Source organism: Galeopterus variegatus, unplaced genomic scaffold, assembly GCF_000696425.1.
Source record: "Galeopterus variegatus unplaced genomic scaffold, G_variegatus-3.0.2 Scaffold233, whole genome shotgun sequence".
Taxonomy (NCBI): Eukaryota; Metazoa; Chordata; class Mammalia; order Dermoptera; family Cynocephalidae; genus Galeopterus; species Galeopterus variegatus.
In genome coordinates, this window is record NW_007726344.1 from 496,551 (window position 1) to 514,915 (window position 18,365).

At 48.9% G+C, this 18,365-nt stretch overlaps 1 protein-coding gene and 1 long non-coding RNA gene across 4 annotated transcripts in view; one reads left to right on the forward strand and one right to left on the reverse strand.

Moving 5' to 3' along the window:
• Positions 1–7,436, reverse strand: part of LOC103585351 — a 13,890-nt gene extending 6,454 nt beyond the window's left edge. For both annotated transcript variants that reach the window (XR_550072.1, XR_550071.1), the window contains exon 1: positions 7,341–7,436. This is a non-coding gene — a long non-coding RNA (uncharacterized LOC103585351). The remainder of the gene's footprint in view (positions 1–7,340) is intronic.
• Positions 7,437–7,587: 151 nt separating this feature from the next.
• FLYWCH2 (FLYWCH family member 2) lies at positions 7,588–18,099 on the forward strand. Of its 2 annotated transcripts, none has more exons than XM_008566279.1 (3): positions 7,588–7,670; positions 13,945–14,424; positions 16,142–18,099. In XM_008566279.1, exons 2-3 carry the CDS (start codon positions 14,058–14,060, stop codon positions 16,249–16,251), a joined length of 477 nt encoding a protein of 158 aa, XP_008564501.1. In that variant the 5' UTR covers positions 7,588–7,670; positions 13,945–14,057; the 3' UTR covers positions 16,252–18,099. The 2 variants fall into 2 exon arrangements, with proteins under 2 accessions (XP_008564501.1, XP_008564502.1); XM_008566280.1 differs by having other exon boundaries at positions 13,945–14,379.
• The last annotated feature ends 266 nt before the right edge of the window (positions 18,100–18,365 follow it).

The window sequence follows — 18,365 nt, forward strand, 5'->3', positions numbered from 1 at the left end:
ATATATTTTTTTTTTTTTTTTTTTTTTAAAGATGACCAGTAAGGGGATCTTAACCCTTGATTTGGTGTTGGTAGCACCACGCTCACCCAGTGATCTAACCTGCCATCCCTATTTGGGATCCGAACCTGGGGCCTTGGTGTTATCAGCACCGCACTGTCCCGAGTGAGCCACGGGCCGGCCCTAGCTTTTAATATATTCACTAGGTTGTGCAACCATCACCGCTGCTATGGGTTAAATGTGTCCCCCAGAAGTTCATGGAACTTGATCCCCATTATAACACTGTTAAGAGGGTGGGAAATTCCGATCATAGTATTTGGAAGGTGGGGCCTTTAAGAGGTAATTGCATCCTGAGGACTATGCCTTCCCGAATGGATTGATCCATTCATGGAGTAATGGGTTAATGGTTTAATGGGTTATCATGGGTGAAGACTGGTGACTTTATAAGGAGAGCACATGAAAGTGCTCTTGCCCTCCTTGCCACGTAATTCCCAGCATTGCCACAGGACTCTGCACAGGGCCACCACCAAGAAGGCCCTTACTGGATGTGCCCCTGGACCATGGACTTCCTAGCCCCAGAACTGTAAAAAATAAATCTTGTTTTCCTATAAATTACCCAGTTTCAGGTATTCTGTTATCAGCAACAGAAAACCGACTAATATGACCACTCCCCAGTACCCAGGCTGGGAGCGCCACCAGGAGTGCCCACCCTTCTGGCCCAGCAGTCTGTCCCATGCTGCAGACCTGCCTGACGGCTACGTAGGCTCTTTAAGGACTATGCATGGCCTCTAAGATGCTTTCTGCAGGAGTGGGAAGTGGGTGATTGGGCCATGCTGGGATCCCCAGCAACAACTTTGCAGATGGCCAGCTATGGAAAGAATGTGAGATCCACACTCCACCCCAACTTCCAAAATCAATTGCACCATTAATTGCAGGCCCCTATTTGTCAGCCCCACGCTCAGCTTTATTTATTTATTTATTTTTATTTTTATTTTTTTTTAAAAGATGACCGGTAAGGGGATCTCAACCCTTGGCTTGGTGTTGTCAGCACCACGCTCAGCCAGTGAACAAACCGGCCATCCCTATATAGGATCCGAACCGGCCTTGGTGTTATCAGCACCGCACTCTGAGTGAGCCACGGGCCGGCCTTCAGGCCCCTATTTGATATTCTTTCCCTGTTTCCTTTTTTTTACATAACACTCACTTTTTTTTTTTTTTTTCCTTTTTTGTCTTTTTTTTTTACTGACCGGCAACGGGATCGCAACCCTCGGTGTCACGCCCGCACCACGCTCAGCCAGTGAGCAGGAACCAGTCTCCACATGGGATCCGAACCCTCGGCGGGAGCACCACCGCACTCTCAAGCGGCGCACTTTCCAGTGCGCCACTGGGCCGGCTCACATAACACTCACTTTTTACAAAATCAACTTCGTTGAAATAAACAATTGACATAGAATCAAATTCTCCATTTTGAAATGTACATTTGGATGTGTTTTGCCATGTGTAACCACCAACCCAATGAAGATTTGGAACATGTCCATTATCCCAAAAGTTTGCTCAGATGGAACTTACCCTTAAACAATTTCTACCGCTTAACTTCTCATTATATCTATTTTTATTATATGTCCTCCACTGCCCCTATGTAGTGGATTGAATTGTATCCCCCCAAAACTCCCTGAAGCTTAAAATGTGTCCCCCAAATTTTATGTATTAGAAACCTGGGGGCCCGGCCCGTGGCTCACTTGGGAGAGTGTGGTGCTGATATCACCAAGGCCATGGGTTCAGATCCTGTATAGGGATGGCCGGTTAGCTCATTGGCTGAGTGTGGTGCTGACAACACCAAGCCAAGGGTTAAGATCCCCTTACCGGTCATCTTTATAAAAAAAAAAAAAAGGAAACTTGGCCCCCACTGTGACTGTTAAGAGAGTGGCAAATCCTATTATGGTAATTGAAAGGTAGAGTCTTGAAGAGGTGATTGGATTGTAGGACCATGCAGTAGTAAATGGATTAAAAATGGTGGTCAGGGGTGTGGTTCTGAGGGCTTTAAAAGAAGAGGAGAGTTTGTCTTTCTCTCTCTGCTCTCTCTGCTTCCACCATCTTGCAATGTACCACTACATGGACCTTGGACTTCCCAGCCTCAGAAACTATAAGCAATAAATGTCATTTTTCTTTATAAATAACCCAGTTTCAGGTATTTTGTTATAAGCAACATCAATGGACTAATACAGTCTAGAATGTAAGCTTCTGAAGGGTGGGATCTTTGTTTAGTTCACTGAAGTTCCTAGTTCACAGTGTAGCCACTGGACACATATTTGCTGAATAAATAAATTCCAAAGGGTTAGAAAATCAAATGGAAAATGTAAAATTATCAAAACACTAGGAAAATGTAAAGGCAAATATTAAATATTTATATAAGTCAGTTTGGGGAGAACTTACTAAGGATTAAAAAAAAAAAAAAAGGGAGCAACCCAAATTGGAAAAAATCATTAGATCAATTGTATAAACACAATCATTGTGGTGTGAATGTGTCCCCAGAATTCATATATTAAAACTTAATCACAGGGCCGGCCTGTGGCTCACTTGGGAGAGTGTGGTGTTGATAACACCAAGTCAAGGGTTAAGATTCCCTTACCTGTCATCTTTTAAAAAACAAACAGAAAAAACTTTTTTTTTTTTTTCCTTTTTTTTTGTCTTTTTTCGTGACCGGTAATGGGATCGCAACCCTCGGTGTCGCGCCCGCACCGCGCTCAACCAGTGAGCAGACCGGTCTCTATATGGGATCCGAACCCTCCGCGGGAGTGCCGCCGCGCTCCCAAGCGCCACACTCTACCGAGTGCGCCACCGGGCCGGCCCAAACAGAAAAAACTTAATCGCCAATGTGATAGTATTAAGAGGTGAGGCCTTTAGTAGGTGACTAAGTCACGTGGGCAGAGCCTTCATGGATAGGATTAGGGCCCATATGAAAGGGACTGATGGCCAGCCAACAAAAAAAATAAAAATGAAAAATAAGAGGGATGCTTTCCATCATTTCTGCCAGGTGAGGATACAGCCTTCATCCCTTCCAGAGGATGAAGCAAAAAGGGGCCACCTTGGAAGCAGAGAACAGCCTCACCAGACACAAAACCCACTGGTACCTTGATCTTGAACTTCCCAGCCTCTAGACTGTGAGAAATAAATTTCTATTGTTTATAAATGAGCCAATTTGTGGTATTCTGTTACAGCGGCACAAGTGGACTAAGACACTCCTATAAACACATACAGCAATCTCCCTAATCCCCCTCCCCATAAACAGGAATGATCATATTTCCATTATACAGGGAATGCTAGGATTAATCTTAATTCAATAAAAAAAGACAAGCAACCAATAGAAAAACGGACAAGGCAGCAGGTGTCAGAGTGTGGTCTGGTGTCCCTGGGGGTTACCAAGAGCCTTTTGGGAGGCCTGAGATGATTTTCATGGTTATCCTGAGAGATTGTTTACCTTGCCCACTATGCTGACATTTGCGCGGACGACGCAAAAGCAATGGCAGCTCTTAGCTTGAATCAGGGCAGTGACACCAAATTGCATGATATTCTTCACACGCTAGTGGCCGAAAGCCACCTTCACTTAAGAAAATCCTTAATGAAGTAATACAAAATGAAATCTTGGCCCTTGAGTTTACGTCTTTTTGATATTTTGTTAGTTAAAATGGGAAATAGGACATTGACATAAATGTCATGTCCATGGTCTCTAGGGAAAGGGTGTGTGCATTATTTAAATTATGACACTAACTAGCTACTTTTTTCATGGAACACTGACAGAGACCGTGGCTATTTATTTTATTTTATTTTTTAAAGATGACCTGTAAGAGGATCTTAACCCCTGAATTGGTGTTGTCACACCACGCTCTCCCAAGTGAGCAAACCAGCCATCCCTATATAGGGATCCGAACCCGTGGCCTTGGTGTTATCAGCACCACACTTTCCCAAGTGAGCCACGGGCCAGCCCTAACGATGGCTATTTAGATGTGGGTATTTCACACATTTTCTCAAGAATAAAAAACGGGAGTCTGTTGCTTCAAGAAAAACAACTGACAGTATTTGCTGCCAGTGATAAAATTCTAGCTTTCAAGCAAATATTAAAGTTTAGGAAAACTTGTATTTGCCACTTAGTTTCACAGCTTCCCAGTCCTTCAAGACTTCTGTGATGAGATTGGTGGCGATGTTAATGAATGTTATGTTTTTTACATTGTGTAGGAAAATATGTCAACATTCATAACATCTGTATTAGCCAATGCCCAATATAGATCCACACATCAGATTACAAAACCTCTTGTGGGTAAAAGATCCTTTCAAAGTACAAAATAGACCAATGGATTTTAAAATTATACAATACAAAAGTGTACTGATGTCATTTCAGATTCCACATTGCAACTAATCTTTACCACTTGTGGAGTTGTAGTATCAAAGAATGTCCACAATTATCTGAAAAGGCTATTTATTATTCTGTAACAAAATACACGGAACTGGGTAATTTATAAAGAAAATGGAACTTATTACTTAACAGTTTCTGAGACGGGGGAAGTCCAAAGTTCAGGGAACAAACACATCTGGTGAGAGTCTTGCTGGTGGCGACAGTGACGGCAGGATATCACATTACAAAATGGCAGAGCAGAGAGAGCAGAAAGAGAGTGAGACTCTCATGTTTTAAAGTCCTCAGGGGCCGGCCCGTGGCTCACTCGGGAGAGTGCGGTGCTGATAACACCAAGGCCACGGGTTCGGATCCCATATAGGGATGGCTGGTTCGCTCACTGGCTGAGCGTGGTGCTGACAACACCAAGTCAAGGGTTAAGATCCCCTTACCGGTCATCTTTAAAAAAAAAACAAAAAAGTCCTCAGAACCACGCCCCTGACCACCATTATTAATCCATTCACTAGAGCATGGTCCTACAATCTAATCATGTCTTTAAGTCTCCACCTTAAATTACTTGTAGTAATCACCAAGGTTTCAATTACCATAAGAAGATTTCCCACCCTTTCAACATTAACAGTTGAACAGTTAGTCAAGTCAACTTGAACAGTTGGTCAAGTTTCTAAAACATAAAACTTGGGGGGCACAATTCAAGATTCAGTGAGTTTTGGGGGGACATAATTCAATCCACTACACTTGTTAAAATATACCTCCCTTTTCCAAGTACTTATCTGTGTGAGGCTGGATTTACTTTCTTTTTGTTTTGTTTGTTTCTTGGTAGCTGGCCCCTACAGGGATTGAACCCTGGACATTGGTTTTATCCGTACCACACCCTAACCAACTGAGATAACCTGCCAGACCTGGATTTTATTCATGTAGCTCAACCCAAAGAATATATCACAAGAACGAATGCAGAGGCAGACAGGAGAATCCAGCTGTATTCCCTTAAGTCAGACATTAAAGAGATCTTTTAAAGTGTAAATACTGCCACTCACTGAATCTTTTTGGTTTGATGATAGTTATGCAGTGAATTTATTATTGCCATTTTCATATTTCTTATTTTATTTTTTTGGCAGCTGGCCAGTATGGGGATCTGAACCCTTGATCTTGGTGTTACAACTAAGCTGATCAGCCAGCTGAGTTTTTTTTTTTTTTTTTTTTTTCCTTTTTTTTTTTTTGAGACCGGCCGCACCGCGCTCAGCCAGTGAGCGCTGTGAACGCACCGGTCATCCCTATATAGGATCCGAACCCGCAGCGGGAGTTTTTAATAAATACATTTTTTAATTTCTCAGTTTAAATTCTAGGGCTGGCTGGTTAGCTCAGTTGGCTAGAACACTGTCTAGTACCAAGGTCAGGGGTTTGGATCTCCCTACAGGCCAGCCACAAAAATAAATAAATAAATTTCTATATGGTAAATATTGGTAGATGTAACCCACATAACAAAAGGTTCAATAATTAAGAATTTATTTATTTATTTATTGTAAAAGATGACCGGTAAGGGGATCTTAACCCTTGGCTTGGTGTTGTCAGCACCACAATCAGCCAGTGAGTGAACTGGCCATCCCTATATAGGATCCGAACCCATGGCCTTGGTGTTATCAGCACTGCACTCTCCCAAGTGAGCCACTGGCCGGCCCCAATAATTATGAATTTAAAGGGATTTTATTTTATTTTATTTTATTTTTATTTTATTTATTTATTTATTTTTAAAGATGACCGGTAAGGGGATCTTAACCCTTGACTTGGTGTTGTCAGCACCACGCTCAGCCAGTGAGCGAACCGGCCATCCCTATGTGGGATCCGAACCTGGGGCCTTGGTGTTATTAGCACCGCACTCTACCGAGTGAGCCACGGGCCGGCCCCTTTATTTTATTTTTTTAAAGATGACTGGTAAGGGGATCTTAACCCTTGACTTCGTGGTGTCAGCACCACGACCCCACACTTGTGCACATCCTTAGAAATAATTTGGCAACGTGTTTAAAAAGACTTTTAAAATATTTGCCTCCTTTGAGGAATTCCAAGAAATCGTTGACATCAGAGAGGCTTATAAACAAAAATATTTAGAACGTAATAAAAGAAACATCCAGAGTCTGTGAATGATTGACAGCGGTACACTGGAGAATGCACAGGAAATGACGTAACCCGGAAGAAACGAACGGAGGCGGGCAGAGGGAGCCAACGGAGGTCGGGCCCAGGGTGGGGCCGAGGGGTCTCCAGAGCGAGGAGGAGCCTTTCTGGACGGGAGCGGGCCCTCCTGACACCCGCACGTGATGCTACTGCGGGAGGCCCCCAGCAGTAGCAGGCATTGAGACCTTGACCGGGCCCGCTCCGAGCCCAGTGGCACGTTCAGCGACAGCTTTAAGGCGAGAGGGGGGAGGCAGGGGATGGCATGGAGCCAGGGAGCATGGAGCTTTCTAGAAGCAGCAACATCGCCGCTCTGCGCACGGCGAGGACACACAGCCGGAAGCCAGGGTTCCGCTGAGCCAGGGCAGGATCAATGGGCGAGGGCTGGACCAATGGCGAGGGCAGGACCAATGGGCGAGGGCTGGACCAATAACGACGGCTAAACCAATGGCCAGAGGAAGACCAATGGCGGGGGCTGAACTTATGGCGGGCTGGACCAATGGGCGATGGTTGGGTCAATAGGTGACGGATGGACTAACCATTGGCAAGGTCTGGACCAATGAGCGAGAGCTGTACCAGCCAATGGCGAGGGAAGCTGGGCTGACTAGAAACCAGTGACTTCAATGAGTGAAGAGACCTTTTCTCCGCTGGCTCAGTAAAGCGATGGGAGAAAATAAGGCCTTTAAACAAATGCTACAGCTTCTTCCGCAAGGAGCCGGAGTCAAATCCGGGGGAAAGTCTGGGTGTGTCAGCTAAACTCAGCCCCTTGTACTGTGAGAGCCCCGCCCAGGACCCGAATGGGCGCGGATCCCGCCGACGCTCTGCCCTCGGGTGACAACCCCCAATCCGGAGATGGTCCCGCCTCCTCACACTCTTGGCCACGCCCCCACGCGCCGATTGGGAAGGCGGCGGCTCGACACCGCTAGGGAAAACCCGGAGAAGAGTTGTTCGCCCAAGGAATGGGCCCTTGGCCTTGCTGCGCATGCTCGCGACGTGACCCCAGCCTGAGGTGACGGCCCGAGCACAGGCTGGGTCCCCGGCACCGAGGCTGAGGGACCCGCTGCAGCTCTGTCGCCGGAGAGGGAGGGCCCCGCTGCCGTCGGTGAGGACGGGCCCCAGCGGGTGGGGAGGGTCGCGGCCCCGGCCCTGCTCTCACGGGGGCCCCAAGGGCTGCTGGTGCTGGGGCCCGGGTCCCCGGCTCTGCGTCCCTGCGCTCAGACCTCCTCCTTGGGGTCATCCGCGATTCTTCTCCTTTCTCCTCGCTCCTCCTTTCCTCACCCCACCCGGCTCCTAGATGATCCCTGACACTCCCAAATGAGGGAGACCCACATTCGCCCCCTTTCCCTGCCCCCATCCTGCACCCACCCCCAGTCTGTGCCTTCTTTGCAGCTCTGGAAGTCGCTGCGGGGAAGGCAGCCAGTTGGAGGCGTGAGATATTGGGCCGGAGAAGACACTCTGAGGCTTAGTCAGGGGTGCGGTCCTGATAGGAGAGGAGCGGGGAGCTGGGCCATTTGGACGCAGCACAGACAGCGTTTGAAGGCAGTTACATTGGGTAAAGGAAGGGTGAAATATTCTGAGTCGTGGTGATTAGGGAAGGAGTTGCCATTACTGAAATTTTTTTTTTTTTTTTTTTTTTTTTTCTTTTTAAAACATGACCGGTAAGGGGATCTTAACCGTTGGCTTGGTAGTGTCAGCACCACGCTCAACCAGTGTGAACTAACCGGCCATCCCTGTACAGGATCCGAACCCGGGGTCTTGGCGTTATCACCACCACACTCTCCCTAGTGAGCCACGGGCCGGTCCTGCCGTTACTGAAATTTTCATTTTGGGGAAGCTCTGCCCTGCATACTATAGAGTAGCAGTTATTGACCTTTTTTTGGGTCACTGCTGTTTTTAAAAATATTCCTGTAAGGATATGTACCGTACACCCAAGTGTCCCATCATCCGGTCAACGGTGCTATCACAGCCCTCCATGGACCGCATGGGACAGTGATTACTGGGGAGCAGCTGTCAGTATCACCCAGAAACTTGCAAACAAAGACCTTTGCCTATCTGCTGTTAACAATCTCTGCTAAATTCACCATCATACAGATGAAACTAGCCTGGAGAGTGTGAGGGATTTGTCCTTGTGGCTGAGGACACAGCTGTTGGTGGATGTTGATGGCCACATGTATGAAGGTAATTCTGTTGTTGGTCCACAGTAAGGCACCGGGCAAGGTTCCTGGCTTCCAGAAACTCATACATAAGGGATTGGACCTTGTATTAGTTTTCTATTTCTGCCTTAATAAATTACCACAAACTTAGTGACTTAAAACAACACAGCTTTTGTTATTTTACAGTTCCAGAGGCCAGAAGTCTGACATGGGTCTCACTGGGTTAAAATCTAGGTATGGGCAGCATGTATCTGTGGACAGGACTGGTTCCTGGAAGCTCTAGGAGAGAATCTGTTTTCTTACCTTTTCCATCTTCTAGAGGCCACCCACATTTCTTGGCTTATGGCCCCTTCCTCCATCTTCAAAGCCAACAACATTTCATCTCTTGGACCCTGGTTCCATCATTCCATCTCTCTCTCACTCTCTTCTGTCTCCCTCTTCCACTTTTAAGGACCCCAGTGATTACATTGGATCCACCAGGATAATCTCCTGGTGAACAACTTTATTATATTTGCAACCTTAATTCCCCTTTGCCAAATAGGTAACATATTCACAAGTTGCAAGGATTAGGACTTGGGCATCTTTGGGGTGCTATGATTCTGCCTCCCACAGACCTGATGATGGGTGAGAGACACTGTAGTTCCTGACACTGTGTTATCTTGGGTCTTGGGTTTACATTGAGCCATCTTTCCCCTTCTGGGTCTCCTTTGTTGTGACACCTGGTTAGGATAAGTGGGTGGCTGGAGACCCATAGCAATATCAGATGACCAGCTTGCAGAGTTGGGGGGAGGGTGTAAAGTGAGTGAAGTAAGGTGACTGTTAAGACTGATCTTTTTTTTTTTTAAAGATGACCAGTAAGGGGATCTTAACCCTTGACTTGGTGTTGTCAGCACATGCTCTCCCAAGTGAGCTAACCAGCCATCCCTATATAGGGATCCGAACCCATGGCCTTGGCGTTATCAGCACCACACTCTCCTGAGTGAGCCATGGGCCGGCCCTAGACTTTGATCTTTTTAATTCATTTCTGCTTCACTTTTTGTAAGTCTATTCAATGAAACTTTAATGAGTGAAAATTTAATTTTCAAAATATGTACATTAGGGACTGACTGTATATCTTAAAACAGCTGCTTCCCAACTTGGTAGGAGTTTAGGGATGAATCCAGAAAAGAGACTGATCCAGCCTGAAGCTACCTAGGACATGTTCGTGGAGTGGCTGAAGAAGAGTTCAACCTATGAAATAGAAATTGCAGACTCCTCATATAGAGGGCACATAGCAACATCAGTGTTTCTCAAAGTATCAGAATCATGTGGGGTACTGGTTAAAAATGTAGACTCTTTGGTCCCTCTCCAGACCCTCTAAGTCAGAAGTCTGCAGTGGAGTAGTCCATATTTTTTGTGCATTTTTAGCAAGAACCCTGGGTGAGTCTTAGGTCTACTGAAGTTAGAGAACCACTGGTTATAGAGTTCATTTGCCTTTTTCTGAATATTTAACAGCTTTATTGAGATCATTGATATACCATGCAACTCACCCACTGAAAGTATACAATTCAGTGGCTTTTAGTGTAGTCATGAAGTTGTGTGACCATCACCACAGTCAATTTTAGAACATTTTTATTACCCCAGAAACCCCATACCCACTAGCAGTCACTTCCCTACCCCCCTCATTCTCCCCTTCCCTACCCCCATCCCAAGACTTTTGCAAATCTACTTTCTGTCTCTATAGATTTTCCTACTCTATAGGTCATTTCATATAAATGGAATCATATAATATGTGGTCTTTTTGTTTGTTTTTTAGTAATTGGTCGGTACAGGTTTGAACCCTAGACCTTGGTGTTATCAGCACCATGCTCTGACCAACTGAGTTAACTGGCCAGCCCAGCACTGGCCAGTTAAAAAGTCATTTTAGCCACTCTGTTTTTACATTACCTAAGTGGTGTGCAAGGGAATACTTGTAGAAATATTTGTCACTTTGAAAGCTTAGGTCTTAAACATTATGATTACCTTAAATTTGGTCTTCAGAAAAGTATCACTTGTGTTCTTCCAGAACACATGACAATGACGCATGAAATTGTTCCCACCAAGTGACCTTCATCCAGGTCATTGTGCCCAAATTGACGTGTGTGTGTATGTGTGTAAGATGCATTCTTCAATCTGTCTTAATCTTTTAAAGAAAAAGCACTTTAAAAAAAAAGAAAGAAAGATAAAGAAAAAGCACTTGAAAAGACAAGGAAAAAAATTTAAAAAGAACTACTGATGAAAGTTGCTTAAGCTGGTTTTTCTGTGATGACACAGTTGATGCGTTGAGTCAGATTAATGCAGTTGACTACTTACCTTTTCTTAAAAAAAAACCCAAACATTTTATTTTGGAATGATTTCAGCTTTACAGAAAAGTCACAAAGACAGTACAGGCTCACCATAGATTCTCCACCCAGCCTCTCCTCGGTTTATATTTGTCAAAACTAAGAAATTATCACTATTTTTTTTTTTTTTAAAGATGACCAGTAAGGGGATCTTAACCCTTGACTTGGTGTTGTCAGCACCACGCTCAGCCAGTGAGCGAACCGGCCATCCTTATATGGGATCCGAACCTGGGGCCTTGGTGTTATCAGCACCGCACTGTTCTGAGTGAGCCACGGGCCGGCACGGATCTTAACCCTTGACTTGGTGTTGTCAGCACCACGCTCAGCCAGTGAGCGAACCGGCCATCCTTATATGGGATCCGAACCTGGGGCCTTGGTGTTATCAGCACCGCACTGTTCCGAGTGAGCCACGGGCCGGCACGGATCTTAACCCTTGACTTGGTGTTGTCAGCATCACGCTCTCCCAAGTGAGCTAACCGGCCATCCCTATATAGGGATCCGAACCTGTGGCCTTGGTGTTATCAGCACCACACTCTCCCAAGTGAGCCATGGGCCGGTCCTCGGATTTTTGGAGCCCAGTGTATGTATTGCGGGACTTGTTTCTTTCTTTCTTTTTTTTTTTTCTTTTTTGGTGGCAGGCACAGGGATCCGAACCCGTGACCTTGATGTTAGCAGCACGTTACTCTAACCAGCTGAGCTAACTAGCCAGCCTTGTTTCTTGTTCGAGTTTAATGAGGTTATCTTTTATTTTCTTGACTTTTCTCTTTGGACAATTAGTCAATAGCTTGGGTCCGTTTTATCCTTTACTTTGGGGTTTGAACACTTAATTTGTGATGGGGCATGCTATCATTCTGAGACCATTTTCACAGCTCAGAGTTGGCCTGGCAGCAGGGCCGGGACTAGGGAGAGACAGGGCGGAAAACTGAAGGAGGCGCTCACTCTCCGATCCAGCCCGAGTGTGGGGGTTGTCCGTCCCCCGGCCTGGAGGTGGCTGGGCGGGACTGGCTGGTTGTCAGGTCCCTGCTAGTTTCGAATTTGCATGCTGTGTGGGCAGGAAGCCGCTTCATTTTTGGAGTCCGGGAGCGCTACGGTGGTGAAGCCGAGACGGCGGGAGACGCTTGGGGTCCCGGGGAGGACGCGGGGTTGGGGGACCAGCCACGCGCACTCTTCCCCAGACAGTTTCATTTATCCCAGACAATGGGACGAGGGAACCGGAGGGGCGGGCTGCCGGCGGAGGGACCAATCAGCGCACAAGGGCGGGGTGTCCTGTAGGTGGGGCTTCCCGTCGTAACACTTTCCCACCCGGGAGGCACCCGCGGCATCTTAGCCATGGGAGGTCAACAGGTCTGTAGGTCCCCGGCACTGCTACGTTGCCCTATGGGGTGGGATGGGCAGGAACAAGAAGGACCGCACGGGAAGAGCAGGGGTTGACTTGTCCCAGGGCAGGACAGATAACGCGCCACCAATCCCTACCGTGCCCTACTGTCAGGTGACTCGTTAGCAGGCTGCGTTTCTTTGAGTGCCCACCCCCTCGAGAAAGTGGCTCTGGAGTGGGGGCATCACGTCTGAGAACGTCTCTGCTTTTCTTTAGTGGTCGGGGACTGCAGAGGGGGACTCTCAGGGGACAAGACACCTCAAGCCCCCATCAGCCTTGCATGCCGGGCTCCTTTCGTGGACCATGGGGTCTTGGAAAACTCTGGGATGCTGGGCCTGGACCCCCTCAAGTGGGGGGTCAAAGGAAAGAGAGAACTTCAAAGCTGGCTTGGGGAAACAGGCCCGAGGGGAAAATTAGGCATCTATGGGCCTTGCTCCTGGCTGGGTCCTGACAGTGGGCTGATCTCTGCCCACACTGTTATTTCTGGACTCATACTGTAGACTGGGAAAGACCCCCACCACCCAATCACTCCCCTAAAGGCAAAAAGACTACCCCACACTGGTGCTGCAGTGCCCCAGGCCCAAGGCCCCAGGCCCCAGTCTCCAGGCCAGCTGTGGCCTTGCAGCTCATGCCCCGTAATCCATCCTTTCTGTTTATCTAGGCCAGAAGTCAGGAACCCTTGGTGACTGCAGGATTGTCTGACACCCCCACATCTCTGTCCCTTCCCAACTGGGGAAGTGCCAGCACAAAGTCGGTTTGAGAACTGGCCAGTGGGGTAGCCTGCAGGCCTCCAGGCTGGGATAGGGCTGGACCTAGTTGTGAGTCCAGTATGTCCAACCTCCTGGTGCCAGCTTCAGTGCTGTGGTCTTCAAAGTGCTGGCAGATGCCTGGCCCACACTCCCTGTGACAATGGGGTAAAGGGTAGTGGGTATTCTGGGAGGGTCAATTGATTAAGCTCACGTCCCCAAAGTGCTTGGCACTCAGGGGCACCAGTTTCTAGGTGGACAAGGTGTACCAGTTTTATAGGGATAGGCTCTGGATCCACTCCCAGCTCTGCCATTCCATGACTATTAGTCACCACAGCATGCCTTGCTGTCCTCACCTGTAAACTGGGTCAATAGAATGGTCAACTTTCATAACAGGGCGCTGGAAGGTTAAAGGGAAAGGCATGGGTAAAGCTCAGCATGTGCGAGGTTCGATGGGTAGCAGCTCCATTATTGGTCCATTAGTCTCCCCAACAGCCCCTATGAGAAGCGTTTATTGTGCACATGTTAAGGTAGGGAAAGAGGTTTGGATGGGGATGTGGTGTGCCCAAGGCTGCCAGGAGAAGCCCCAGCCCAGGGTCCCTAGCTCCATGAGGTCCTTCCCAGCCTTTAAGCCCAGGGGCACCGAGGCAGCCCCATCTGCCCCCACCTCCATCCCAGATCCATTTTCTGAGCCCTAGACCCCAGGGCTTCCTCTACTGATGGATTTTGTCTCCTCCCTTAGGACAGAGCCCCTGGACTCCCAGGTTCCTTGCCAGGGAGGAGCAGGAGAAAAAATCCATCTGCCAGGGCTGAGCGTGGCCTGGTGTTATCAGCACCACAGACATCACTCCTGGAATGCCCCTTCCTGAGCCCAGTGAGCAGGAGGGCAAGAGCATGAAGGCTGGCCAGGAGCCGTCCCCTGAGCCGGGCACAGATGTCATCCCAGCAGCCCCCAGGAAGCCCAGGAAGTTCTCCAAACTGGTCCTGCTGACAGCCTCCAAAGACAGTGCCAAAGTGGCTGGGGCCAAGCGCAAAGGAGTGCACTGCATCATGTCCCTGGGGGTGCCCGGCCCCGCCACTCTTGCCAAGGCCCTCCTCAAGACCCATCCTGAGGCTCAGCGGGCAATCGAGGCGGCCCCCCAAGAGCCTGAGCAGAAACGCAGCAGGCTGGACCCAGGCGAGGCTCCTGGGGCTGGCGCTGGCCCCTCCCCAGGACAACCGGGTACCTTTCAGAGCTGCCCCAGACAGCCAGTCCTGCTTCTCCCTCTGTCCTCCTGGTCCTCTTTCCCCTACTTCCTGCAACCATGTGAGGGGAGTGGGAGGCACGGGTTGTGGACACAGGCCTGGGCATCCCTCTGAGCAGACGGATCTGAAACGCTGACCCGGCCCCTCCCAGTCCCGTCACTCCAAGGCGGTCTCTGTATGCATGAACATCTGTGTTGATCTCTGTGTGTCTGTGGCTCTATGTATGTATTTGTCTAGGAGGTGGGTTTATCTGTGTGTCCTCTGGGTATGTTTGTGTGGGTCTGTGTCCATGGGCTTACTTCTGTCCCTGTCTGTTCATATGTGTTTATGTGTTTACATGTCAAGTAGGGAGGGGTCTTCGTGTATATATTTCTCTGTCAGAATCTACGTGAGGCCCCGAGCAGACCCCCAGTCCCAAACAGGCTTAGCACAGGTGATGTTGGAACCTCTATATGCCTTTTGGGTGGCAAATTCTGGGGAATGCCAGGGGGCAGTGCCCAGTGGGTGAGAAGCAGATAAACTGTGGGTTTTTCCGAACTGGAAGTGGGACCTGCCATACCCTGAAAAGATGGGGACAGTAAAAGCCAGAGTGGCTGGCCTCAATTTGCAGGTGGAACAGGTGACCCCTCTGGGTAAGTCAGCTTACTGGGCCTGGCAGCTAGTTGCAAGGAGAGGAGGGGCTCTTGGGTTTCGATCAGTTAGCTGGATGGTGCCAGGGATCCCATCTCATTGATAGGAACTTAGGGGTGAGTAGCCTGGGGTCATGGGGTCTTAGCCCCATTGCTTCCCCTAGGCTGAGACCCCAGCACACCACAGATGAGGGTGTCCCTGGCCACAGGCCTGGAGCTCTCAGAGGACCCAAAGGATCCCTCAACCTCCATCCCCTTCCTGGGGGTCCCTGGCCTAGTGGGAGTAGTGCTTGGGGAGTCAGAGGGACTTCAGCACCCAGAGTTTTGAGTCCCCTCTGTGGTATGCCCGGCTCTCACTATTAGTGCCTCCACTGGTCAGTCCTACTCTGAGTGCCCCTGCAGACCCCAGGACCTGAGGAGAGGAGAGGAGATGCAGGGCTCAGAGGGGCTACCTCGCTGCCCTGAGGCCACCAGTTGGTCACTGCAGAGGGCAGAGGGGTTGGGTTCTGGCTCAGAGCCTGTTCTTCTCACCACGCTTGGTGGGGCAGGGCCATCTTGAGGGTCTCTTCCAGTGCATCTGAGACCCCTGCTCACTGCTTAGAGCTGTCCAGACTGGGGCTATGGTGCCTTTGTGAGAACTGCAACAAAGCCACCCTTCTTCAGATGAAATGGCAGGTGCTCTCGGGCAGTCCACAGCCCCCTCAACTTGCCACCCCCTCTATAGGTCAGTCCACAGGTATCCCCATCTCTGGTCCACCCCAGGCCATGCAGTCTACTTCCTAGTGCTCAGCTGAGATTTGGCCCAAAGTTTCCTGGAAATGACTTTAGCAGCCTTGGTGTCCCTGGGCTAGTGGATTTGGGAGCAGTGTCCCTGCAGCAGCAATTATTTCTAAGTCAGTCAGGAGAGGCATCTGGCCCTGGAATATCCTTGGCTGGGATGAGAGAGAGCCAGGGCACCAGGTGGGGGGTCCAGGCACCTGGTAGACCCCAGACACCCAGGGTCAGCTCTACCAGCCCCTCCGTTTTCCTTTGATACCAGCCTGACCTACCCCCGTTCTCTTCCAGATGCAGAAGCAGACGGAAAAGAAGCCAGTGGATTAGCTGAGGGGCCTCCCGGAGTGGGCAGGGAGGAGTGTGCTGCCACCTGCCCCTGTGTGCCCAGCATGTCCCCTTAACCTTGATCGCCGCACGGTGTGGTGTCCTGGTGGGTCTGCGAACTGTGAGCAGGTTCTACTCCTTCCCACACTTCTGGGGCCTAGTCGTCCATGGATTTACACTTTCAACATTGTGTACTTTTTTTAGATCAAGCATAAATACTTTTGCAAGCAGGAAAAAAATCAAAAGCGTCCTTACACTAGACACCATCATGGACAGGTTTTAGACATTCTGGCATTCTGGTCCTTTGAGGCCCAGCTCCACCCCACCAGCCTGGGGCCCCCCACCCCACCAGGCCTCACCTGGACCTTCCCCAGAGCTGCCTGGACACTAGGCAGGATCCCGGAGGTTTCACCTTCCCACTGTCCTTGGCCTGAAAGGGGACAATAGGACCTCCCCCTGGGCCCCTGCAAAGCCAGATTCCTGAAGCTACCTGACCCTTCCCTCCAGGGGCCTGTTCCCAGGAGGCCTCAGGCCCCCTCTTGTGGGGCCCTCCCAGGATGCCCTTCGGTCACTGCCTTCCCTGGCCAAGTCTCACCTCCTTCAGGAAGCTTCCCAGACTGATGGCTCCCAGGCACCAAGCCCATCCTCCAAAATCCGGGCAGGCGCCCTGCTGAGAATGGTGGGGGCCTCAGGATTGTGCTCAGGAAGGGCTGGGCTTGCAGTTCGTTGGTGGGTACAGGGAGGCTCCTGACGAGTGCATGGCAGCCCACCATGTTCTTTCCAGAGGGTTTGGGGGCTGAGGGAGATTCCTGGGAACCTGAGCCCTTCCCTAAGCCCGCTGGCACTGCCCCTGCTGGAGGAGGAGGTGAAGGGAACACACAGCACTCTCCCTGAACTCCCAAGTCCCGGGGGGCTTCCAGAGGCCCCCAAGGGCAAGGCTACAGCCTCTAGCTGCTTCCCCGCTGGGTCCTCATTCTTTGAGAACCGCCTCTGGGCACAAGGAAACACTATTTTTTTAATGTAGGGTTTAGAGACTGTTTTCAAACATTTTTTTCAAATTTAATCAGCATCTGTCGCCTCCCTCTTAGGAAAAATTAATCATCACGTGGCACATTTTCCTCCCTCAGGTCTCCATTTTGTGATATTATTTTTACAGGGTTGCTGTTTATAACTGCTATGGGTCACATGTGTCCCCCAAAAGTTCATGTATTGGAAACTTAAATATAACAGTGTTAAGAGGACAGGAAATCCTATTATGGTCTGGCGGGGTTTGAGGCCAGGTTGATCCCCCTGGTGAATGACTTAAGTCCTCTGCTCTAGGGGAGGGTTGACCAGACGACCCGTGACTCCCATCCAGACTTGGGAACTCATTGTCTCAAAAATGCTGGTGCAGTGTGTGTGTCCCAGGACTGAGCCCCGAGTGACAGGGACAAGGCGAAGTTGGAGAGGGGCTGTGGGCTGAGGAACAGATCCAGTGGTTCCAGTTGCAGTTTGCCTGTGCAGGGGGCAGGAGCCCAGGATGGGCTGGCCTTGGCTTGCTTTTCTGTTGCTTTGAGTCAGATGCTCTGGTGGGAATTTATAAGATCAGATCTAAAGTAAAAATAAGGGCTGGCCCGTGGCTCAGGAGAGTGTAGTGCTGATAACACCAAGTCAAGGGTTAAGATCCCCTTACCGGTTATCTTTTATTAAAAAAAAAAAAAAGTAAAAATAAATTCCTGCAAGCTCACCCCATGTTCCCCCAATTACACTCCCACCCAGTAAAAAATGAGAATGTACCAGACGGTTTTCTATGAATGCTCTTTCATGCTGTTTTTTAGAAAATGAGATAATACTCTTAAACTGTATCTTTCTCTAAGTATGTAAAAGAACTATCTCTGTGATCATACATAAAGCGGAATGTAATTAAAAACTTCTGTATAATCACATTTTCAACAGTCCCATTTTATCTTTAGAGTAAGGACTACAACAGTTAGAGCACAGCCTTGTAACCCCACCGTCAAGATCTTTGTACCAGCCAGCTGGCAAAAGAATAAAATAATGAAAAAAAAAAAAAAAAGATGGCCAAGCCTGCCTCATCTGCCAACTTACCCATCACACCTGGCTTAGCTTCAACACCAAGTTATATTTTTTAGATGTCTTTTTTCAAGCTATTTTCATCCCAGTATTGAAATGGAGTATGATAGGAATGAGA

Bases quoted from the DNA above. Each gene is read 5' to 3' on its own strand.
- FLYWCH2 (XM_008566279.1), top strand. From the start codon at position 14,058: ATGCCCCTTCCTGAGCCCAGTGAGCAGGAGGGCAAGAGCATGAAGGCT. The intron at 14,425-16,141 runs GTACCTTTCAGA...GTTCTCTTCCAG, and splicing joins CCCCTCCCCAGGACAACCGG to ATGCAGAAGCAGACGGAAAA.